Genomic DNA, 25,708 nt, shown 5'->3' with positions numbered 1-25,708 from the left:
TTCACTTCACCCACGATCATTCATCATCGTCGTCACAGAAAGGTCGCTTTCCTGCCGGGCGTATTGGCGTACAACGGCATCAGCGAGGAAACTACAGCTTCGCTTTAACCTGGAAGCTTGCACTAGTGCTGCAAGGCTCTGGAGAAGCAGTAGACCTCAGGGTCGACCTAGGTTCTCCCTACACTGACAGCGGATCCTAGGAAAGAGACAGCAGCCGGACTCCTGCAGTGCAAACCCGTCTTGGACAGCACTGTAAAGCAAATATCATTAAAGTATCAAGTACCAATCGTCGTCATCCCTTTTGTCGTCGTGTTCCCACAGCGCAGCCGCGATGGGCAAATTCTCTTGTAGCGCGTCCTCGCCATGGTAGGCCTCCACTTCTTCGCGAGCTTGTCGGGTGGCCGCCTCCACGCGTGGATTGTGATTAAGGGATGGCTTGACAGATTTTTGTCATCGTCTTTGGCGCGGCAGACCCGTGGCACTCCGGTCGCTACACGACGATGGCGACGAAGGTGGGAACTCGTTATGTGGCGTAAGCCCACGTGCAAGCCTGGACGACGGCGGGCGATCGCTGCAAGGCACTCGTTCACGTGCGCTAGGGGTTTTCTGTCTGCGCCGGACGTATTTGTGTCGTCTTAAACAGCTCTGCTGTTAAAACTGGTCCAGTATCCCAGACCAAACGTCACGACTGCTTACGAAACAGCGGGGCCCATTTGCAATCCCTTCTCCCACCAACGGTCATCTCGACAGTAGTCCAGATACTCACGCCGCCGGCACACACACCAAATTTCTTCCTTGAGAAAACCTTCACGTGTGAGCTTACGTGATCACCAGGATCTGCCAATTTCATACGACTTGCCTCCTGTCCAGGAAAGATTACCGCGCCGTGCACTCATACGTAGCAGTCCCTGTACGAAGGGCCACCTAGAGAAGGATTTCAAGGCCGGGTTCCTGATGTGCTACGCTACTACCGGTCAGAGAGAGTGAAGTGACTTCTCCCGCCCGACGACCTTCTGCGGCCGTGGCGGGAAAAGTCACTGGACCGAACTTGCGAATGCGGGAGAACGAATTTGACCGTGGCAGGTTCGAACAAATCCGTTCGCGTCAGTGGCTGGAATAACTCGCAGCCAAGCGGCTTTCCTTATTTGAGCACCTATTACAGACGCACATGCTAGCAAAAAAATTCATAGCTTGTGTTAAGAGTGTGCTGTGGGTACTAAGGGAATGCTCTGTGATGTGAAGTGCACCGTGGGGAATGCTGTGTAAATGAATGTCCCTTGTCGCAAAGATGCTACGACAATGAACCTGAAGTACACGCTTATACATCTTCTAAAAATAAGCCGGCGTAACAGCGATAGGCATGAGACACCGGGATACCCTTTCCACATCAGAACACTCTAAAGAAACCACATTTTGCTCTGCTTTTCGGAGTTGTTTTAACGTTGAGATTCCGGCTTGATTGCCGGACATGCAATGAGGGCGTTATTAGTGCATGCAGTGAATACTGTAGTAAAGAAACTAATATTTGTTTTAGCCCGTATACTTGTTTTGTGTGCGAGTGGTATTTCAACACGGACGACATTCTGGATGAAACCATTCATGTCTGCGAGGTAACTTGGACAGACACAGCGCCACTTTAGAGAGTACGACATCGCCAAGCATAGTTTCCCCATCGTATCCGAGCCACTCGTGCAACAATGGAGGCAGAGAACGCTGCGGCAAAAGGAACACGCTTATAAATTGCTTCGCTGCAGAAACCGCTCGCGCAGTCAGTTCTTACTGCCTGTGAATAGAAGGACACCGACAAGATTCGTGGCGCAAGCAGTTTGATGGCGCGATTTAAAACAATACAGTCTTCATTCCGGCACGCTATCGAAAGCACCGGTAACATTACTTTGTTTCACATTACTAACAATGATGTCCCCAATATCAAATAATCGGTTGGTATGAAGCCAGACCTAAACTTATGCACTTTGCAATGACTGCGACTAAGATTTTGCTGCACTTTGCTTGTCCCGCTGATTGCACAGCAGGCTACGAAGGAAATATTGCCCCGAAGCGGCTGAAGTACGAAAGCAGCAAAGATTCCTTGACCAAAAGCAATAGCAACACCGTTACACGGTTTCGTCAACAGATTTCTTGTACACCCTCGTCAAGGACATTGACAGGAGGGGGCGGTTTTTCTGCCAGTGACATGGGGGAACGCTCTCCCTACAATTATATTGTGTTTGAGGAACTTTCTAAAAGAGCGGAATGTTTTAAGGTCCCAAGTATTTTAAAAGTGCCCAGTTACAAGTAATTCATTACTTGTAACACTAACATTTTTCTGTAATTTTGTAATGGTTCAATTACTTGTTTTTAGGAGTAACGACACTTGTAATTCAATTACGCTTTGACTGTAATAATGTCAAAATTGCACATTGCGATATTTACTGACTCAGGCCTGTTTTTCTTACTACTCACAGGAGTTGAGTTGCGCTTTCAAATTCGACCCGCCAGCGCGCACTACTATAACAAACTGGCGATAATTACAGATATTTCTAATTAGGCCTACCGTGGCCTTGTCATATATTTCACGCTCTATCTATATATAGGTGCTACAGAAGTAAAAAAAAAATTATAGACAGTAACTTTGCAAGTCAGTGATAACTCTACATTTTTTCGATTTTTTTCGATGGTCTAATTGTAATTTATTGCTTTTTATAGCGAAATACGTGTAATTCTATTTAGCTATTCTTTTTTTCAGTAACGTGTTCAGGTCTGCCAAGAATTTCTGCAGATAGCTCAGTAACAAAGTCGGTGACGAAGAGAACAAGTCTCGAAAAACATGACTCCAGATACTGGCAAACCAATGAGTCAACGTTTGTATGAGACTCAAAATTAAACTCATCGTATTGATGCATTTTTTTCAATCTCAAAGTAATTCATAAGGTTAGAACCAGGCTGGTACCGCAAAAACCCTTTTAATCGCATTGCTTCTTCACGAGATTGGCTTGGTGCACTAGTCGATGATGCATATTGGAGGCATTGGTGATGCTTTCTGACAATAATGTATGGTGATTGTTTCTGACAATTGTGACCATTATGTTAGCATGCCTTCGGTTTTGCTCTCAAAAAAAGAAATGGAATAGCTAGTGCAACAATTGTAACAAGCTTAGAGTGAGGGCATCAACGTGGACATCAGCTTGTGTTGACCAGCCTATTGGATGGGGGTGGGGGGGGGGGGGGTAGTATTTCTTTGATTTCTGAATTAAAACGCCCTTGTAGTTCAGCGCTTCAGCCTGTAATTTCTTGCGTTTGTGTCCTCGTCTGCGTGCGCTGTAACCCTTTTAATTTGCTTCTTCACTATGCTCGCGTGCGCCCGGAGCAAGCCTAGTAGCGTTACTTCACTGAGCCAGCCCCCGCCCCTGAAAACCATCTCTAGGTGGCGTTGCCCTGCCTTGCTTAGGCGTTATTCTCTTCATTTCGCCAAACAAACATTTTCTAAATGCTATCTCTTTGTCTGTTTATTCTTGTTCTTCCTGAACCGGCACGAGCGGGAGATCTGTTTTAGTGCTTGCTTCAACGTGCACGCGCGGCAGCGGACTTTACTGTTGGCGTTCCGCACAGCCAGAGCTCAAGCCTAAACGTTTTTCTCTGCTGTAAATCGTATCGAGAAATATAGTTACTTTGAAAAAGAAGTTAATTCTAATTAAAATAAAACGACGCCTCTGTAATTTGAAAGGCCACAAAACAATCATGCACAGCTTCTCCGTACTATGACCCAATATTTGTAAAACCTACAAGCACAAATGTTAGCATGGCGAATAAAGGCAGCAGCACGCGGATGCTCTTCATTGCTATAACAATTAGGGCACGCCGTTATAACACATACCGGGAACATCTTTAGTCCAAACAAACTTGATTTCATGTATACGAGTTCTTTTTCAACGCGTTTACTTTTCCATTTACCTTTGTGTGATTCTTCGATTACCTATGTTTTATTTTTGTTTTTTGGTTAATTTGTAAATTTTTACTTGTATTTTCTCGTCATTTAGTTTGTAGTTCCTGTCAGAAAAGTCACTGTGTTCACGTTCAGTAGGCATTGTTTAGGCCTAGAAGGGCGCAGGATTAATTTACAGTCCTTAGGTGTAACAAAGCCATGTGCACTTTGTTGTACCTAATGAACATACAAAAACGGTTCACGGCCACGAGCAATCTTTTCAGAGAAAGTAATATTTTTGGAAACTAGGAATGGTTATAAGGACAGGCAGAAGCGCGAAGGAACATTTCACTTGCTTTTAACACACTTTAAAGTGTAATCATTGTTGGCAGAACTTGACACTGCTACGCGGACGCCCGCGGCACCTGACATGTGTTTTTCGCAAGAGTTCTGCAGGATGATCAAAGACGACCGCGCACGATGGCACGTTTTTTGCCAGTGTTGCAGAAATGCACAGAAGTGTGCAGGCAGCCATTGTTTGCAATATTATAAACATTTGTGTGCACGATGTTGCAATATTATAAACACTGGTCATTGTAGCAAAATATTTCACAGCACAGGGCCAGGGAAAAAATATTCGAAATATTCAAAAGTGTCACTCTGGCACAGCGGGGGACATTCTGACACAAAGCACAAGAATATAAATTCAGCGTAGAGCCAAAAAGGTCGTGGGACCGTTTGGCAAGACCTCTCAACTAAAAAGCTATATAGTGCAACCCTGTCACTCAACAAAAGGCGTGCAATCAATGCATGCACAGTTGATGGTTTATAAGCCATAAACTTTGCCCCTAAGTACGCCTTGACATTTGGCATACATCAGACCATCAGGTCCAGAGATATGTACAATAGGCATGACACTTGAGAATATAGAGTGCCTTGGAAGGAAGTCGCGTCAAAGACACCGTAGGTTTACTTAGAAACAAAATAAGAGAACACTGAACGAACACGCAATGATACAAATTGCCAACGAATACACCACCGGGGTAACAGAAAGCTCACGGTATGTGAGGCCAGCAGTAATAAAGGAAAATAACCTGGTGAAGATGGTAAATAAGAAAATTTTGGCAAGGAATAAAACAGGGCGCTGTAACTCAGGAGCGTCTCACATCGTTGGAAGAGGCCTTCGTCTTCCAGAGAATGTAAATAGGCTGACGATGATGGCCTCCACCACAAAACGCAAAAAATGAAATACCTTAGCTCGAAGTGGTGCCTTTCTGCCTCTTAGAGGCTAAACTTGAGGTGAAGCTATGATAAAGAAAACTGCGTATTAACAGCAGAGCTGTTTAAGCTTCTAGTTCCGTCATGATGCGTTTCCCGAAAACTCAGCCCAGCCTGGCCCACGTGAGCGTGCGCCTGGTGAGGAGCGCCTGGTGTCGTCCGCGATTACGCGCAGGCTTTCACCACGTGAGGATCTCACAAAAAATTGCGGAGTTTGAAATAGGGGAAGGGGGGGGGGGGGCAAGGTTGAGAAACAGCAGAGCTGGTGGCCCCTCTCCTTTCGTCGGAGACGCGGCTGTTGCACCTCGCATATATTTCTCTACTTGCCACTGAACTTTCTCATGACGGGTAGGCCAGGATTGTTTTTTAGGGGCGAAGCCTCTGAGGGGCTCGCGCTGTCAGCGTCGCATGTCGTCGTGGTTGTAGCATAATTTATTCACGGTATTAAAACACCCAGATACTAATTTACTAATTTTTCAACTCCTCGCACCAGAACGCAACGCGTATGAAAGTGCAGACCGCGACACTCGTTTTCAACGCCTCGCGCAAGAACGATTCGTGCTCCCAATGCTCGAGACTTACAGGAAAGCCGTATACCTCTACCCCCAACTGTTTCATTTCCGTGGGAAAAACGCTAAGGCGACTGAATACACTTATACACTTCAGGCTTCACTCCTGGCTAGGTTTCACGTTATACCCCTGTCACACGGGCATTTTCAATCGCGATCAAAGTGAATCGCGATCGAGTTTTCGAGCGCGCTCGACGCACTGCAGCTGCTACACGGCCCGTTTCAATCGCGATCGAAAAGTTGCACCGGTTGCACTCGTGTACCCTAGATGGCGCTAACATTGTACTTGCTGCCGGCGTCTGGTAGCTCCTCGCGGTCGTAGGTATACGTAACTATGTAAATGTTACCTCACGCTTATTTGGGTCAAGTTATTTGATACAGTTTGTAGCGTTAGTAGAAGTTTTCACCTTCTGTGTCATTACTGAGCGGGGACGAGAGTATCGCCGCTTTCGTTCGATCGCGCTTGGAAGCCTCGATCGCACTTGAGAAACCAGAATTGAGTTCGAGCGGGATCGAGTTCGATCGCAATTGAAACTGCCGTGTAGCATGCGCCCGATCCGGATTGAGCTCAATCCGGATCGACTCAATCGCTTTTGAAAGTGCCCGTGTGACAGGGGTATTAGTGCATACGGCCCGGGATTTTTTCCGCAGCCATTCACATCTGTCCTAAAGCGAAACGCGTTAGGACGCGCCAGAACCAGCGGAAACCAGCTTCGTGAACTCGGGGTTGTAGCACTAGCTTGACCTCTGGGCTCCCCATATCAGGCACGAATGTGAACTGCGACAGGTGCGTAGCCAGGATGTTTTTCTTTAAAACAGGTGAGGTTCTCAAGCCCCCCTCCTCGTGCTCCCCCTCCGAGAGAAAAGAAAAAGCGCGGGTTTGCGAGTTCCCTTAAATGAAGACAAAATACATGTTTGGTTTATTAAAAAGATCGCACCCTCCCCAAAACAACTACGCAAATTTACTTGAAAACATCACAGAAATAATGAAGACGTTAAGTAGGACATATGAAGAGCGGCGAATACCCCCACCCACTTTTCGGAGATTACTCTACCGTCACAGGACCTTGTTGGCACGATTTGCCGCCAAAAACCTAAGCCAACGCCAAGGAACATGAATGGGCGATTGTAGAGGGTGGTCCCGATAGGGCCTGTGATCTGGAGCCTGTTTTTTAACTACGACATTTGTTTGTCATGCCAGTCTGGTTGAACATTGAAAGAACGATACTCTTGCGCCCAGAATACTTGAAAAGCCAGGAAGAGTTACACGAAAAATCTGCCGGCAAGGCACGTTCGTTTCCTCGCAACCAATCCGAAGATTGATAATTTTAAAACTAATTGTAGCAATGGATGTATGCGTCGGTCTGACACGAGGGAATAGAAGTCCCGATAACGGACCCACCATGCGAAAGCGGCGACCTCAAATGGAATAGCGTGCCTTCAAGAACAAACTCCTAAAACAGCAGGGAGACTTTTGATAATCGCTTTTGCACTTTCTTTCGCGTCTTGCAAAAGCTGCACTTAGCGTCAACACGGAGCGGCACTGCGTGATTTGCTCTTCACACCAGATACGCCTTCCATGTCTGCTTTGTTTTTCTGTTTTTTTTAGGTTGCTATCGAAAAGCATTCATTGCTGCAACTGAAGAAAAACCGGACAACAGCCGCTACATGGCCTCAGTGACGTAATCGAGCAGTCGACGAACGTCAACACATGAAAAGAGCGAAAAATCTCTTGAGCGAGTTTACAAGTTACCTGATGGGCATAGTCATAAATTTTTGGCTGAGGCACTTTGCGACCCTCTAATCAAAGTACTGGGTTTGTTGGGTGACTACGTGCAGCAAGCATTTCAGATTTAAAAGAAAGTTTAAAGAAGTGTTGCAGGGTTCCTTTAAGGGCGAATGCAACCTGCATCTTTACAAGCCATCAGTGATTAAGGAAGGATAAGTCAGTGGAACAAAATTACTTGCAATTCCAGGCTTTTTGTGTGTGTTGCCACTTCGAGCATGGACTTCCAAAAGCCAGGGGCGCTTCCGTCCTTGCGGCACATTGCCGTCGTTACTCTGCTCTCGACGGCAGTCGGCCGGAGAAAACGCGGCCTAGCCCGCAATGGAGGAGTTTTAGTTGTCAAAGAAATCGCAGATGGCCATCGGGTCATTGCTACCGTCGCGACTGCCGCATTTTCGGGGTTGGGTAGGGAACCATAGTGCATTCACGTTTATTATCAAGTCTGAAATTGGCTGGAAGAGCCGTAGCATGCCCTTCTTGTCGACCCGCGGTTCCCCGGTTGCCCAGGTTAGGGTAAATACCGCCGAACAAATCTTTCTAATTGAGAAGGTGAAAATGGCTCTCCAACACCGCTTCCAGAAGAAAACGGCAGTGCGTAAGCGTAGACCACACAATTGTCCCACACCGATAACGCCTTCTCGGGCTCCACAGATACGTGAAAAAGAAAAATTAAGGGTGAAGGGCGGAATATAGGCATGTTTTGCTGTGCGCCTTCCTCACAAAGGCGCTCTGCACGCACAAGAACCGCACATTTTGTCTAATGCGTCACCCTATAACTTTCTTAGGTTACCTTGCAGGAGGCTTGCATGTCCGCAACCACCGCTTGCACGTCGTTCTTCTTCCACATACCTAGATCGTCTGTTCCCTTTCGGGCCTGCATCGTATCAGTCTTTACCCATCAATGGCCGACGGTCCCTCTTTTAGGGGCGAAGCTCCTCTTGCTCGGGCCCTGTCCCGTCCCTCGTTGTGGCTGTATACGGCACGGCACAGTAATGATGATTGTGGCAGGATCCCCCTAGGGATTGGCCAACGAAAGTTTGGCCGAAGAGGACAAAACGTTGAACGCGTTCGTTGCTACCCAACAAGGAGAAGAGGAAGAAGAAGCGGTTGTCGTTCGTCGCCTGCGAGCTCAAGACACGTACGGGAGGTACACGACACAAGACGCTCTGCAGAAGGCGACGGCCAAAGTGGCTAAAATGTCACACACCAAATTCGCCAACTTACCCATGGAGATTCTCATCGTCCAAAACAACCCCTACATAACCACCACAAACATCGACGTCGTCGACGGGCTTGTCAACGGAGCGGTGGAAAGCTTGACGTGTCGAGTCTTTATATGATGTGCGGACGAATGGTTCACGGTTTTACCGATAAGCATTTTTGCCTCGCACATCTCATCATCATTCACTTCCTGGAGATGGCGCAATTTTTTTTCCGACGGCAGTTAGTGCATACCCCTCATGACAGCCGCTGTCATACAGTGACGAGTCAGTCTCCTCTGCTGAGAACGACTCAAGCGGCCAATTATTTTCGGCGTGGCGACTTGTCACAGACAAAGCGACACAACGCACGCCTTTGGTGTCTCATGCACTGAGCTTACCCAAAGCCGCCGCCTTTGGCACTGCATCCCTCCGCAATCATCCTGACTGAGGCGCTTCGTTTTGTGTAAGCACGCATGTTCCGGAAATATTCAATGAATTAACTGATGAACTATGCACGATAAACACGAAATGGAAACTGAACAAAGCAATTGCAAAATGGTGTGGTGGTTTAATAAACACTGAGTAGGTAATGCCACTTGACATGTGGTGATTTGTTTACCGCCTTGTGTTCAGTTTGTTTGTATTCATGTTACTTTATGTCTGTACTCTTTCGAAGTCGAATTGAATTTGTATCTCTGTAAGTGAGTGTGCTATTGGTATATTCATTTCATGAGAGTTCTGTAACATTTATTTTGGTTTGATGACTTTTTGGGAGGAAGGAGACGCTCCTTTTGTGTGTGAGTTTTATGTGTTCTTTTGTTTTATGCACTGCGAAGTGTTCAGTGCATATACGAAAGTATTATTGCATTACTTTTCATGAAAATGTGTTGTTGTTTCACCAACTGCCTGGTCTCTTTACAAGCACTGCGTGCTTAGATTGACCAGAAAATTAATCCTGTACAGAAGACGGATAAATAAAAATGAAATGAATGAATGTGTAGGACAGGCATTTAGCCGTGAATGTTTCTAATAGCGCACGTCCGAAAGATATTTGTCTTTGTTCACAGGCACGTACCAGGAATAACAGGGAGCACGGCGCCAGCCGGAATATTCTCCGGTAAGGGTAGGGGGGGGGGGGGGGGGGAGGTTCAGCCTCCGTCAGCACAACCTGGCTACGCCACAGAACTGCCAGGAGAACAGCACATGAGAGATCACGCAACGAACGCTTGGCAGAGTTTTCTCCAAGTTCCAGCTGGCTTACGACGGGCGCTACTCACAAGGCGCACGCTCACGTGCGCGCGGTATTTTTTTGGTATTGTCTTGTGGGCTCCTCACGTGGCGCATGCCCACGTGAGGAGCTCGCCCAATGTGGCGAGCACAGACGCCGAGTTCAAGTTACAGACGTCAAGTTTGCGAAGCTGGTTACCGCGTGTTCTAGCGCGTGCTAACGCGGTCCATCGCGTGCTAGCGCGCTGCGCGTTAGCGTGCTAACGCTGAGAGTTGTGGAAGCCCGAGAACAAAACGAAACGGGCCTTCTCAGTCGTGAAAAACCTTTATCGGCAATTTAGAATATTTATGTAAGGTGCACAAGCCGCGTCTCCAACGAAGGGAGAGGGCCGCCAGCTCTGCTGTTGCTCTGGCCTTGCACGACTAGTGCTAGCTCGGCCAATGTTTTTGTAACTCTACCTGTCACTGGCAATGCATCTTTTTGCAGAAGCTATCTGCGTGTGTCTGGGATGCCGTTCCGCCATTCGTCATTGATTGAAGGAATTAACGCACCCACGCAACGCAGGCGATTAGGCGCGCCGTAGTGGACGGCTCCGGATTAATTTTGACCGCCTGGGGATCTTTAACGTGCGCCGAAATCTCGTACACACAGGTGTTTTTGCTTTTCGCCTCCATCAGGAAAGTGGCCGCTGCGGCCGTGAATCGAACCCGCGACTTTGTGCTCAGCAGCGCTACGCCCTGGCCACTGAGCCGCCGCAGTGGGTGCTCCGCCAATCTTAGCAGGCGCCTGCGACAAAATAAACAAAAGGGTGCCCCTCAGCTTCGTGCGTGGAGAATGGCTATGCTTTCCAGGTCTGCACGTTTTTATTTTGTCTCTTTCGATAGCTCGTGGAGGGTTCGTGCGTGCACATAAAAAAGGGGTCAAAGATGTTTGAGGCTGATCACGAGGCTGATCACGCAGCGAGCACGTCGCTGCTAGTGAATGAATAAGAAAAATTTTTAAAAGTAAAGAAAAAGCAGCGATTCGACCACTGAAGAGAAACGTGGGCCTGCTACCGTGACATTCGTGCGACAGGGTGATGGTTCGGTGCGGGAGTTATTGCAGAACTATGATAATTTGTGAATTAATGCTTACAGCACTTCCAATAGGACGAAGGACGAAAGATAGTGGCTACACGGACAAGCGGTTGTCCGTATAGCCACCCTCTTACCTCCTTCGTGTGATTGTTCGCGCTTTAAGCATTGATAAAATGGACTACCAACTCGCCCATATTCTCACGTTAATTCGATATTTTGAGCACGCGCTCCCCGAAAGCTTCACTTTTTCGGGCGCGTGCCGTTATGCCATTTTTACTTCGCCGTAGCGACCGCTAGGAGGACCGGTACAGGAATAAGGTCCATTGTACACCGCACAAACTGAGGAGTGCAGACTGATGCTCTTCAATGACATAGCTCCTCTTCGGTAAAATATGTGAAAGAACAATATGTCGCCTCGTGGGGCCTTTCCTGATTGCAATACCAACCTCGTCCACCAGCTTTGGAGGATGGCGTCTTTGGAGTTGTGCTTTCGCTCGAAGAAGAGGCAACTTTCTTGCGGCTGGTCGTCTTTTTGTTATCGTCTTCTTCACTGCTGTCCTCGGTCTTGCGTGACCCACTTGAACCTGCGCATTGCGATTGACAGACACATGGTTATTCTTGTGCTTACGACCACAGTTATTTCAACAGCCCCCATAAAAAAGCATCACAGGTTACGTACGAGACTAACAATATATATATGCTCTGCTAAATTTCTAAATGCTTCCCAATTTCTGCGAAGCCTTAACGAAGGAATTCGTCTGTCTGTAGCCCTTGATTTTTTTGCATTTTAGCAGCATAAAAATTGCAAAAATAAAAGGCTCTAACGACTTTTAATTTATATTCAATTTTCTATAACTTCCTAAAGCCAGCTGAAACAAGCGCGAAACATAGAAGTACGCCCAGATTTCCTTGAAAGTTCTCCCAATGGATCACCCACGGTTCAAACACAAGGAACAGAAAGGAAGAACGAACCAAAGCGATATTTTTTACGCACTAAGTAAGTGAATCTACAAATGATCTAAATAGACACCGATGCGTGTTTTATGAGATAAAGGTGTACAATTCTACTACTTTTCGATGATCTATGAATGTCTTGTCTTATACAAAACTGTTCCTTTTTCGCATTTTTCAAATAGCCGTTTTGATACAATTGAAGCCTGGTTTTATTCGTCAGCCATGTGTCCAGATATCATAAGAGACCTTTTCGGTCCACGAATCGGTGTATGGGGAAATGCATTATATTTTTTACAGAATGCCATCGTCCCCACTAAGAAGGCTTTTGGCCTATTACATGAAAGAACACCTACATTCTATGTCATTACTTGTATTGCCGACAGAAAATAGTCTGCCCGAAAGAAATCTGTGTATTTTATGGATACAGATTTTAAATTGGCTTGGTTATAGAGCTTTTTTGGGATGCATTGTGTCTCACTAACGTATTTAATTAAAAGCTCGTGGACCTTAATACCCATATATCGTTTCTTTTAGTCCGTATAAATATTGTTGCCAACAAATCGTGCTTGTGTATCAGTGAAACTCCCGATAAATGCACTCGGACAGGTAGAGCACTCAGGGATATATCAGGTTGTATGTAGGTATATACTATAACAGGAACTGTACTGCAAATACATCTGTTTTTTTAGTAAAACCTTTGGGCATAGCTTGAGGCCAAGTTTAAAGGGGCTAAGCGTTTGACACTTTTGGTTGTAGATGTATTCTTAAAATAGTGTTTATTAGAGTCCATAGAGCATTCTACTTCTCCCTAAAATTGTGAGGTATCTAGATGAGGGTCTTCACAGCAACGCTTGTGTTTTTTCTAGTGCATTCAGCTTTCAGAATGCTCAGTTTATGCTAGGGCGACCTACATACTTATTCGGCCACACCTGCTTGGAAGGTTTTACAATATTTAAATGCAAAACGTTCGTAACATGATGTAATTGAAAATCGGTGGCGCACAAAACCCCCCAGAGATTACCCGCGTACCATGCAAAGCTGCCGTGGTCACATAGAACAAAAGAAATACTGAATAAAAACGCTGGCCATTTAAACTAACGTGAAACCTGGAAGGGGCGAAGCGTGGAGTGTACAAGTGTATTCTTGGCGCCATAGCGTGATGAAACCGTTGTGGGGTAGAGTTACACAGTTTTACGGCAAATGTATCTTGTCTTTGAAGCACGAAGCTCTCTAGGGCGAGGCGTAAACGAGTTTTATGGTGTTTTAGTACCGTGACTACATGAGAAGATCATTGCTACGACGACCGGAGATGCCCACAGCCCCAGTCCCTAAAGGGCGTCGCCCCTAAAAATTTTGAGCATAAATAAATGTATGCAGATCAGCTTTTCATGGCGCTAATAATGCTGGTACGATAATATATCAGTGTCATTGAACGCAAAAGTAAGCACAGACCTATTTTATGCCGATATAAGAGCCTGCGCAAGAGTGCCAGAGTGCTGAAGAATACTAGTTGTAATAAATTTTGCCATCGCATTTAAAAAATGACGCGTTAGACAGAAGGGCAACGGCAGTCGAGTGCAAAGCAAACATATAAATAAAAGACCTAAGCCTCAGCTGGTCGAAGCTACATAAGCCCAAATACTACAAGAAAAGACACACGCTGTGCTCACATATACCATGAGAGCAGTGTTAACGAGGAAAAAAAGAAGCGAATTGGAAATTCATCATTGGTAAAAAGGTAGCCTACAACCCAAGTGGAAAAAAAGGGTGTCTGGTGGCCGGATGAAAGAAAAATGGACAAACATTGTGATAGGATAACGATAGTGACAAGGCACGATCAGTCATTAAACACAATTGCTTTCGCTTTCCCTGCGCGATAATGGTTTCTGAGGTGGTTTCGCAAGTTCTCAATAGTGCATGTGGGTCTGTAACTTTGCTTTTGTGTTATGAAAAAGGTTTAGAACTCAGACGACTGGGTGTTCAATCTTGTTCAAGTTTTAGCCACCTTATCTTGAAAAGGAGAAATACATTTTTCACGAATGTTTTGACTTAATACGCGACAGCGCACATATTCACGAAGCCGTCCACGCGTAAGGTTTCCTACCAGAATTTTATTATGAGCTGGGACCTTAGCGGATCATTTGCTGTTAAGCACCAACCTGCAGCTGCACAAGAGTGCCTGTCAATTCCGAATTAATTGCCATTGAATTTATTACAGACGAGAGCTTTGTAAATTACGGTTTTCCAGCCTTTCTACTGTTTTGAACATTTTAACCGCTTACTCTATTGTAGCCGCCTTCTTCGCGATACGTATTCTGCCATATATGCTCCTGAAAAATGTGAAACTATACTCGCTTTTGCATTCATTACGGAGCACCAGTACATAGCCGTTCATTTTTTCAGACAGCCACGAATCATTACCTGAAGTATACTTCGAAACAACGTCATAATGATGTCAATGTAATTTCGCATCGCTAAGCACTTATAAGACCCGACCTCTAGCCACTCGTCGCCTGTGGTGGCATAGGGCCTAGTGATTCTTCGCACAAATATGAGCTCCACGAGAGGATACAGCGCAGTGCAGCTTGCAAGTTTGGCCGATACGTCGCTAAGGCGGAACGAAGGGGGTTGAGAAGCAATGACGCCGGCAAAATCTGTCCTGGTGCAGGTGACGTCGTGAGTTTACATAAACTCCAGGTCACATATTGGCAGTGCAGAGGTGTTTGCGGCATTTTAAAACAATTTGACACCTTCTTATGAATTTTGTAGCCGAACACAGCATAACATGTTTGGGCTTATCTTTGCCATCCCTGGGAGGAGTAAGGGATGGTCGCCTGTAACTGCAGTCCATATAATCCGAACTTTGTAGTCGAACCTACAGTCCCAGGTCTTTGCGCGGACAAGATACGTGTCAGTATAACAGCCTTATCAGTAAGACAATAAGTTTTTATGGGTAAATCTATATCATTTCATGAACGATTCACGACCAATGTCGGGAAACATTTGCGCCGTCGATGTGTGGGCAGAGCACAGAGAGGCACAAGTTGAGAGAACGACAATGTGTCTGCTCAGATAGGGGATGTCAATCCGAACAGGCAGTGGTTTTACTCCGTTCGCACAGAGGCCGGTATTATTCGGGAAGAGGCGGCTCCTCACCAGTTAAAACGCTTGTCACGTGGTGTTAAAGCGTAAAAATGTCTGCAGAGAGCGCAGTCACGGGGGGCCGTAAAAGGAGCGAGAAATGGCGATACCGGTGGGCAACAAACCGAGCGACATGCCACATGCAGCCAATGCTGCCGCGGCGCGATCAATTGCAAGGAGGGAAGCGGTTAGGGAGCAAATCACGTTTGGCACGTTGTGCGAAAGCGTGGGAGAAACATCGAGTCTCAGGCTTTTCAAGCCTGGGCTAGGTGTGCGCACAGGGGAGAGTGTAATGTTTCAAATTGAAATAAATGCGATGCTCACAAAGTTTGAATCATTTCATATGCTCCAGTGGACCCTGCATTCATTTTACCCTGTATTTGAACCAATTACCCCAGCCTGGTTTCAAGAACATATTCATATATAGGTGTTCCGCTCGACTAGGGCGTCGTTTTCCTCCTTATGACCATCACTCGCTTATATGAGCAGTAAAATTACTAGCGGAAGCACGATCTTACTCATTATGCCAAACGAATGGGGTTACTAGAAGGAAAGAAGGAAGGAAATAAGGAGGGAAGGAACAATCTTCATTGAGAATGAATGGCCCGAAGCCACAATGTGGAAGGAGAGGGTAGGAAGAACGTCAATTATGCACCGAAATGGAAGCCGGAGACACGATGATCCAGGTTGTGCTCAAAGTTTACGATACACGGCAATTGGATCGAATGCAGTCTTTATAAGAGTAAAGCCACGCCAGGCGGAGTTTGGCCACGGCTAGGCTAGGGCAGGAGCACACGAGGTGCGGAAGGCCTGTTTTAAATATGCCATAACATGTGTTACACGACAGATGTGGTCGCAATATCGAAGTGAAGAAATTCCGCGGAGATCCGGAGTGTTGTATGCCTACAGAAGGTTGGTGGTACATAAAGTGTAGTCCACGTAAGACAGCACGCGCCAGGAAAGCGAAACAGGAGTGCCCAGGGAGGGCAGGTCGCTGAAGCACTTGCAATATAAGCCGCCTTCGGAGGCGAAGGTACCGGCAGGGGTTAACAGGAGGCTCCTGGCGATGGCGAGTGAGCGGAAGCCGCCTCAGAGGCTGTTGTTCCGGGGCTGGTCAAGGACGGACGAGTGAGACCGAAAGTATCCTCAGAAGGTTTGATAGCACATCATGAGAAGGTCGCCATAGGCACTTGACTTACATTCTGGAAAATGTTAAGTATCCCTGAGCTTTGTAGTTAGTCTTTACAGGGCCGCCAGTTTAATATCATCCGCAACCGCCCACGGTTACTTTTGGCTTTTCATGAGAGATAAAGGGCTTTCGCTTTTAGGGCGAAACCCGTAGAAGAATAGGACGCGTTCGCGCACGCGCCTCGTGCTCCGGGAACCGGTTTAAGCGCGATACTCTGGATAGGCCGTTCCCGTGCGCGAGGAACCAGTTGAATATTTTTCCGCCCCGCGCAGCAAGCAGATTGCTCATACTCATTTGTGCTTCCCGCGTTAACAAAATTATGTCCCAACTATACGTGTGTTGTCCGAAAATACCTCCGAATTTCTTCTATAATTAGCTTATTATAACCCTAAAGGGTAAATGGTGCTGTTTTATTTAAGAAGATATTTTCAACCGCAGGCCGCGTGTATGAACGTCCACTTACCAGTTGGGGCGGGAGTTGATTCAGCTTTTCCTGTAGGGCCAGGGGCGTTTGGAAGATGCCCTGGGCCTCCTACACCAAGGCCTCCACCTGGCATCCCACTAAGGAGGCTGAGCAAATTGGGAGCTGCAGGTGAACCGGGAGTTCCAATGGAACCTGATGCTTGTAGGACCCCTGGAATGAGCCCTGGATAACAAGAAAAGACGCAAAACTAAGACATAAAATTGTGCTCAAATGCTCCAGGAAGACTGAACGTCGTGTAGGTATCATTTCTAGACGTTGTGCGTGCGTCCTTTATTTTGTTTTAAATGCACGTCGTCGAAAGAACAGTGCTGAAAATATTTCGACGCGTTCGAAATATTTTATGAACGCTTCAGTGCTAATATGCGCGAAAAAATTCGGGCAATCTACGCTAACGTCAAACCTGGGGAGGGGCGAAGCATGCAGCGTCTAAGTGCATTCTTGGCAACTTGGCGTTTTCGCCAACGGAGATGAAACCTTTCAAGGTAGAGGTATACAGCTTTGCTGTAAAAGTCTTTTATCCTTGAAGCACAAAGCCCTCTAGCGTGAGGCGTAAACGACTGTCCCAGTGTTTTTTAGTACGCGTCACGAAGCGCTCCAGCGCGAGGCGTAAACGAGCGCCCCGGTGCTTTTTTAGTACGCGTTACGTTATAGCGCAAGTCGTAAACGAGTGTCCCCGTATTTTACTACCGTGACTGCATAAGATGATGACTCCGACAATGACAGGAGACGCCAACAGCCCCATCTACTAAGGCGCTTCTACCATAAAAGTGTTCAGTGGTGTTTCTGCCCGGCAAACCATAACCAGGGCTGCAGGGCGCCCCGTAGTGGGAGGGTACGGATTATCCAGACCACCTAAGAAATTTTTACTTGCGCTGAAAGTACACGTACAAAAGCTTCCGTTGTTGAAATTAAACGCTTCGTTGCTAAAAGCTTCCCTACATTAAAATAACGCTGCAAGCTGCTGGGAATGGAAGGCACGACATCTTGGTCTGTGAATGTAGTCATCGTTTTTTCACCGATTCATGCGAATGAAAGTAACTGAAGCCGGGCCACACAGCACAACCTCCAAAGTTTTACTAAGGTGAGAAGATTTGGAGACTCCTTACGTCTATAATCTAGCGCTCAAACCATTTATGGACAAGCGCGATGGTCGAAGGGGGTACCATTATATCAGATAAGTGATGGAGGTGCAAAAAATTGAGTAAAGGATTATGTGTAAATATAAACCAGGGCTCCGGATTGTGAGAGGAGCATGCATATGCTATTTACACAGACATGGCTTTCCTGGCAGGCTGAAGGTGTACGTAGTGTATGCGTTCTGACCTGAGAAATGCTTGTTATGGGGATGTACTGAGGTGTTTATGACTAATTAGAGATGGAGATGTAGAGATTAGAGACGCAAGTGCGGGAGGTCTAGTGTATGCTGCGCCTAAATGTCGTCTTGGCTCTGGGATGTGATAGCGAGTTTGTGCCAGCCCGACACGTATTGTCGGAACAAGTACGACCGAGTTCACCCCACTGTAGTCACAACATCAAGACACACTTGAAATGAGTGCGGGGTTTGTTGCACTTGACCTGCTCTCCAAATCGAATTGGTGCTGGGTACACTGGGATGGAGTGGATGCGAACGTGGTTCCCCACGCCACTATGGCTCCGAAGATCACCTCCAGAAGTGCAACGAGGAGAACGCAGCCACACGAGCGGATAACGCAATGCCAAAAGGTGCAAATTCCGCCACAACAAAGAAAGCAGAGAGAAAACAGCCAGTACGGCGTGAGGGCAGAATATGGTGGTCAGACAGCAAGAAGCTGAGGGAAAGCGGTCAGAGATTGGAAGAAAATAAACAATAGGCACAACGGAGGCACAATGCTTTTGGCTCTTTCTACGCCCACTCGAATTGTGGATAATATTGTCAATTTGGTATGCCGGGACACTTTGCGTTGCTGCCAGTCGATGCAAGAATGGGCCCATTTGCTCACATCGGTATGAATTCAGCCGATAACTATCTTTCGTAAACCAAAAGCTCTGCATAGGAGACACTACGGTGAGAGAGGAGAGGAATAGCGCCAATGTCGGAGACGCATGGAGGCCTGAGACCACGTCAACGTCGCAAACAATGCGCATTTCCTAATAAGACCAGATGACGTTCTCCACATGCGAAAAGGAACGTTTTGAAGAACGCAGTCCGAAGCTCGTCACCTCCCCGCTTGAAGTGAGTCCATCCCTGGGGGCTGAAATTGGAGCGTTTTAAGGCGGCAATGCGGCTCAGGGCGTCGGCTCGAATGTTGGTAGCTCGAATGTTGGTGCATAGCGTATGTTGTAAAGTCTGCTAAAAACGGGAATGCGGCGTCTGTAGTGCAGAACTTGTCTTGCATGGTATTAGTTGTTATCAGTGAGGAATAACCATATGCGGCTTAAGAGGAAAACGGATAAGAGTTGAACAGAGTGGCGTGATGCCAAGAGCTCCCATCCAAACGGGGTCGAGTTGTTCGGTTAGATAACGGGTCATATTACGGCTCGACCACTTACGTTCCTTGAGCAACTCATCCGAGTTAAGTTTTACCAGGACATTTCCAACATTTACGGATGTACTCTCTGAATTTTTTGTTGACCGCGGATTTGTAAAGCATGAGCGTGGTCCGGTTACTTTAGGAAAACAAATGCCAAGAAAATACCTGCAGCCCCTGTGAAGGATAAACTACCCAAGATAGGTATTATAACAGCGAAACCGGCTTTGGTGACCACTCGAATGTAAGCACGGGGGGATTTGCGTTTGCATATTGCCATTGCTCTTACAGCTACTATACAAGAGACATGTTTGACATTTCGTTTGTTTCTACATTGACTGCAGCAGTTGTAATCTTCGCACAATATTATAACTGCTACATGTTGTTGACTCAGCTGAGTAAGCAACCAATATAATTATAATAATTAGCAAAAACGTACATTGTGCCCGCCTCATTTGTGTCTCATTTCTGGAATCTAACGATAGTTAAACGTATATTCATTCTCACTATCTTTGCACATATTCAAATTCTCAGAAATAAACCTAGAGATTCCAACTTGGACCCCATAAAGCGTGTCGATTACAACCCTCGACCACCAAAATGCCCAGGAGCGCCGAAGCTCAGAGGCATGGCCCCTATGATGTAGCTTCAGAGAAGCGGCTCTACATCAGAAATGTATGCGCTACCAGCATGCACGATAATATACGTTGTAGTCTAAGACACTGTCTATTCGGCTATTCGAACGGCAGCCGCAAAGTCTTAACAATGGCTGCTAGGATATATTTCAAACCTGTGACTCATCTCGTCCCTATGGGTCGACTTTTTCCCACAAGCATATTAGGCTGCAATTAGCATATACTTGTCCGCTGTGGCAGTCCAGTTGTTAGTAAACGAGGTACAGTGAGTTCAGGTAGTAAGTTATAATTGCCAGAGACCCTGCAGGGTATCGTGAGGACTGTTCTAGGATCACAGCATGGGTAAAAATTGTGCTACGGCTTCGCAAAAAAGAACTAACTCCTGTTTTTGTTACCACAAATGATAGGTGTAATTATAAAAGCCGATGGGCCCTCCTATCGTAACAAAGAGCTGTGAGGTGATGTTAAGGCAGTTATTTGAAAACACCAAGGAAGATGCAGCAAGAAATTTCGCCTAAATGTTATGTAATATATGCCCTGGTGAGTAACCCAATCTGAAACGACGAGTGAGTTATGACGCAAACATGTGCGGATCTAGAGGTAAAGGTCCTCGAATTCTCCTTCTGGGCCTTCGTCGAAACGTGGCGCACCGCTATAGCAATCTGTACCGACTAAACGACAAGTTGCACAGATCATTTAACAGCAAAACGCCTCCTTGTTACTTGTGCTGAGCGCCCTCCCAGTCTGCCTTTTTAGAGTACACCTTCAAAGTAAGGAATGCAGTGAATCTGTATTTTGTTATCCCGACGTACCAATCAGGTTCAAGCGGTTCAAGTTTTCCCGATCCTTCCTATGACCATCGATAAGAACGTTCCTACTCTACTACCGCGGCCACGCCTGCAATTGTTCCAAAGCGACAACTACATAAATACCAGTCGTTCAAAAAGCACGACCCCTTGACGTTTATGCACGATGCCAAGGTAATCAGTCAAGCTATTTAAACAACATAACATGCTTCCATAATAGTGCCCTGAAAGGAAATTTGCGTACTTAAGACAAACAGAAGGCAACAGAAGGTGAATTTAGTTAGGGTGCCAACGGATGAGCTATCAATATATGTATAATGAATTAAAAAATCAGGAGTGGTTCAGCTCGGCTATGCCAGGATATACCTAGAGTGAGAGTGAGAGAGAGAACCACTTTATTTTACGGCTGGGTCAGGGGGAGGTGGTGGCGGTGGCCCAGAGGGTTTCCGCGACCTGTTGGGCCCTGGAGACGAGGGTGGTCTGGGTCTCCAGGGTCGAGCTCCGCAGGGCCTGCTCCCAGTGGGTGGGTGTGGGGAAAGGGGGAAAAGTGGAGCGGGGGCAGTCACAGAGAGAGTGTATTTGAGAGTCCCGGGCGCCGCAGAGTGGGCAGAGTGAGGAGGGGAACAGGGAAGGGTGTGAGTGGGTGAGGGAGGCTCTGAAGGGGAAGGAGTGCGTTTGGAGGAGGCGCCAGGTTCTGGTCTCCTCCCGTGTGAGGCTGGGGTGCGGGGGGGGGGGGGGATAGTTGCGGCGGAGGAGGCGATAATGTTGTGTGATTTCCCTGTACGAGATGAGAATGTCCCGGGAGCCGGGAAGGCCGTGGTTGGTCTCCAACGAAGGGCCTGCTCGGGTGGTGAGCTAAGGTTCACCTGGTTATTCTTAACTTTCCAGGTTGAGGAAGATTAGGTTGATCATCATGCTTACTGCTGCTTCAATGACACCCGCACGGTATGCGCATTATGTGACACATGTATATTTACGAATCGGCTCCGGCGCAGCGTCACCAATGGCCCCAGAGCTACGCTTGTTCCGCAGGTGCACGCCGGTGTTGCTGCAACGCACGAGCCATCGGCTCCACACCCCGCCACTCCTCGCATTATCATCAAGTGGACCGGGACGCCACGAGCGGAACAGAGGTCGGCGAAGACGTTGGGCGCGTGGGGTGTGTGAGAGACGCCGGGCAGCGAGAAACGTTCTGTGCGCCGTGTGACGTTACTACTCGCGCATGAGCAGCACGGCGCTCCAGGAGCCATGCGAAACTACTCAACCTCGGCCAGTGTAGCTGACGCTACAAAAGTGAGTCAAAAACCTGCGTCTTGAGCGAGTTATAGCTAGGTGCTGATTCATGATAAAGAACAAAAAAAAACTCCCAATAAGTTTCGGGTGGACCGGATTTGGCACGAATTTTGATATCATGGAGAGTGGGATTTCTTTGTTACAAAAAAGATGGTAAACAACCGAAGAATTCATGCGATAACGTCATGTGGGACAGAAATTGGGGCGCCACTTAGTGCAATTGGCTGGACGGGCCCAACGCTCCACGGAAAGATGAGTGTTAAGGGTCAAACTTTGGGTCACGAGCAATGAATATCAGCCCAATCGGCCCCACTTGCCATAAAAGAGCCAGTCGCCCCACTTGTCGGTGAGAAAGCAGCATAGTTAATTACGGCAGTCGCGTCAAAGGCAACCTAGTTCAAATTAGGCGAATGAATTTGGAATCATCCAAACATTTCATGCTCATTAGGAAAAACACGATAAGAACAGTTAGTGGAGTGGCATCGAATATCGCGTAAACAAAATGCGGTGGTTCAAAGAATAAACTTCGGAATTATCTACGAAAATTTGGAGTGGAAAAAATGGACTCAGCTAGCTCATGGTAAATATTGCTGGAAATATTTTGGAGAGGCCTTTGTCAGGCAGTGGGCAGAAAACAGGCTGATGGTAACCATGGTAATAATAACGTTGGAAAATGGGTTCCGTATATACAAATGGCTCCAGCCGCAAATATTACTAAAAATGGGTTCATACAAAGTAAATAGTTAAAGTACGTCCCCAGCAACTAAATTTGGTGCACAAAACCGTTATTCTGTTATCACAGAAATGAGAAAAATAAAACCGTTCCACTCAACATGAAACCTGTCGGAGGTGCAGAGCAGTGCTTCGCCATAATGGGTGGTAGTGCCGCTATCCGCTCTCTGCTACCACCCAATCCAATTCAGATTTCCCGCCTTCGCAGTGCTCGCGCGTCCCATGCCCGAATCTGCGTGAACCACTCGACGGAACGCTGTGTGGCTCTACTTGGGTGCTCTGCACTTAAGTGCTCTGCACTTAAGACAGTTATCTAGATGCAGCAGGCACCCCAAGGGCCCGTGGCTTCCTGACCGCCGTCTGAAGGGATGACGACAACATCACGGAGTCACTCCCAAGCAGTGACTGCGTCCGAATGGAGTCGACAACATCATCCCACAGCCATTGTCAAAAATGTACAGGAGCTTCCGTATTCCCGGTGTCTTTGATCTAAACACACGCATGAAAAGCAACTACCCTACCATACTCTTTGATTTTCCTTTTCGCAGAAATTATGATGCTGAAGGACAAATAAAACACTGAATTTCTTTTCCTGACTCGCAATTGGAAATGTTAACCTATGTTCGCGATTTAAGTACCTTTGTTGCAACTACAGTAATCCTTCGTTATAACGAACTCGCTTTACTCGAAATACCGCTTTATTCGAAATTCCATCTGGTCCCAACCCAAACGCATGAAATTTTATACCACATTACTCGAAGTGCACGAAGAGCTGGACCCGCTTAGAACGAAGTGGCGAGCGGAGGCGTCGCCCAGCGGCAGCGACATAGCGGCGCATCAGATGGTCAACATGGTGGGTTAATAAGCTGGTGTTTCCCGGGCGATTTTCTCAAGCTGCTCATGCTAGATTCGCGCCATCCGACTTCAGACAAGCGGTCCATAAGCGTGGTAGGGTGATTGAATTTTGTTACTAGACATTGGTCAATAGCCTGGACGCAATGGTGCGCGAACACTGACACGTGAAGCGCGGAATGAGCAGTTCCCATGACAGAAGGGCGAGAAAAACCTCTTGTTTCGAAACCTTCACAGCTGCACACCTCGGAAAAAATTTTTCCGGTGATCATGCAAGGCCCCTAGTGCACAACCGGTCAGTTTTCATGATTGCGTTGTCTACCCACAATGAGCGGTTAATTGTCTTTTGAGCTCAGCGAACGGACCCTCAGACTCCAGCCACGGCATTTGCGGCGCTTTCCAGCGCGAAACTATCATAGCCTTCAGTGACGACCCTACCTCCCCCCTATAAAAGTGGCCACTGCCTTCCCCTCGTCATTCGCTTAGCAGTCTGCGAGGCGTTCTGGTGCCAGTCACTCCTTGGTCCTATTGGAGCATGGGTTGCTCGGGACTAGAAAAACATTAAACAGCCAAATATGACTGCCCTTTTGTCACCTTAATAAAGTTGTGCTTCACTGTATCCATTGAGTTTTTATTCTTCGCACTTGTGGCGCAATTAAATCTAACTACTTAAGCTTTTCTGTTGTGGTCGCTTATATCAAAATACCGCTTATAACAAAATTTTTTGCCGTCCCGCTGACTTCGTTATAACGAGGGATAACTGCACAAATGTCACCATCTTCTTACATATAATAAAATAACGCATTACCATAAGGTAAGGCCACCGGAATTTTTAAGCCAGTGCGCTGCAAGAAATGATTAGAAAGAATCATAGCACGCGTTGTTTTCACAAAATGAAACAGAGGCACTACTTAATCAAAACCAGCCATCCATTACTGCCTGTTACGAGCGATGTGTTCTGTGGGGCAATTGATGTTATCTGATAGTCCACTATAGCATTCCGAGTATTTTTTGGAAGCTTCTTGATAATTCTCGTAGGAGCTTAGACGTTGATCGCCTTTAGCGGTATTTGACACCATGGGCTGTGTTAATGCACAATCACGCTACCAGTAAAGTGCGAAGTTGACCCACCTGCTCCGCTGATGCCTTGAGGGCCCATGTTGAGTTGGCCCCTAGGAAATTTATTACCCAGTCCACTAAGTAGGTCGCCCAAAAGAGGACCTCCAGGTGGTCCCAAAAGTCCTCCGGGGGGTTTTAATGCGGGTCCGGGTAGCAGTCCTGGAATAAAACCTAAGGGAGAAAAGTACAACAATTTTTAACATGGCACTCAATCGTCTGGGGCAGGAATCTGTTGGGTGTTTTAAATATTACGTGTGAACATAAAAACTCTTCATTCCTCCTCATCCCCCCCTGAAAACAAATAGCAAGAATAAATAGCTGGTTCATCAGTTGCAAATTCTGCCCCAGAGCTAGGTCTGAAGCACTGGCTAACCAGGTGCTCTTTTGAAATTTAATTCGCCGAAACCCTTGGAGGCTACAGAATGGGATACACAACTACGGGATCTTCAGTTAGTGATGATATGTTGCCACGGAGCAGTTTTGTATCGTCATCTACAGAAAAAAAATGATCAAAACTGATGTAATTGGAATGAGTGACTCGGTCGGAAAAGCGAAGGCTAGACCGCAGAGTCACGAGGCGGATAAACCGCATACAACTGACAGGAGTCACGAAATCGAATGCTTTTGCCCTGTGTTAAATGAAAGTTAAGTACGTTCTAACACTGCGGGAATCGCACCTTGCGATACAACTCAGGTGCTTGTAATAGGTATGCTAGGGACTATTGCATTAATGACGTTTAAAGGGACACTGAACTGATTTGTAAACATTGCGGGATTACGAGCGCAAATAGTAGTCCGCAGTCCCTAGGCCCTGTTTCGGCCACTCTGAGCGCGTTTACGCGAATTTATGTAGTAAAAGACCATTCGAAAAAGCTGCCTTCCTTTCTGCACCGTCGCCTATTTTCTGTGGCGTTCTCGTGTGACGTCGGGAAGAG

General features: G+C 46.8%; 1 protein-coding gene across 2 annotated transcripts in view; it reads right to left on the bottom strand.

Annotated features, from left to right (window-relative positions):
- The window catches only part of LOC144150932 (uncharacterized), a 124,645-nt gene that overhangs the window by 17,120 nt on the left and 81,817 nt on the right, over positions 1-25,708 (bottom strand). For both annotated transcript variants that reach the window (XM_077682224.1, XM_077682225.1), the window contains exons 6-8: positions 24,786-24,944; positions 16,809-16,991; positions 11,508-11,645 (exon numbers count right to left, since the gene is read on the bottom strand). In XM_077682224.1, coding sequence (XP_077538350.1) covers positions 11,508-11,645; positions 16,809-16,991; positions 24,786-24,944 — 480 coding nt within the window. The remainder of the gene's footprint in view (positions 1-11,507; positions 11,646-16,808; positions 16,992-24,785; positions 24,945-25,708) is intronic.

The sequence above is a fragment of the Haemaphysalis longicornis genome, unplaced genomic scaffold (assembly GCF_048455015.1).
Source record: "Haemaphysalis longicornis isolate Haplotype H1 unplaced genomic scaffold, Haemaphysalis longicornis Haplotype H1 scaffold_81, whole genome shotgun sequence".
Lineage (NCBI taxonomy): Eukaryota > Metazoa > Arthropoda > Arachnida > Ixodida > Ixodidae > Haemaphysalis > Haemaphysalis longicornis.
This window is presented reverse-complemented; position numbering and strand designations above follow the sequence as displayed.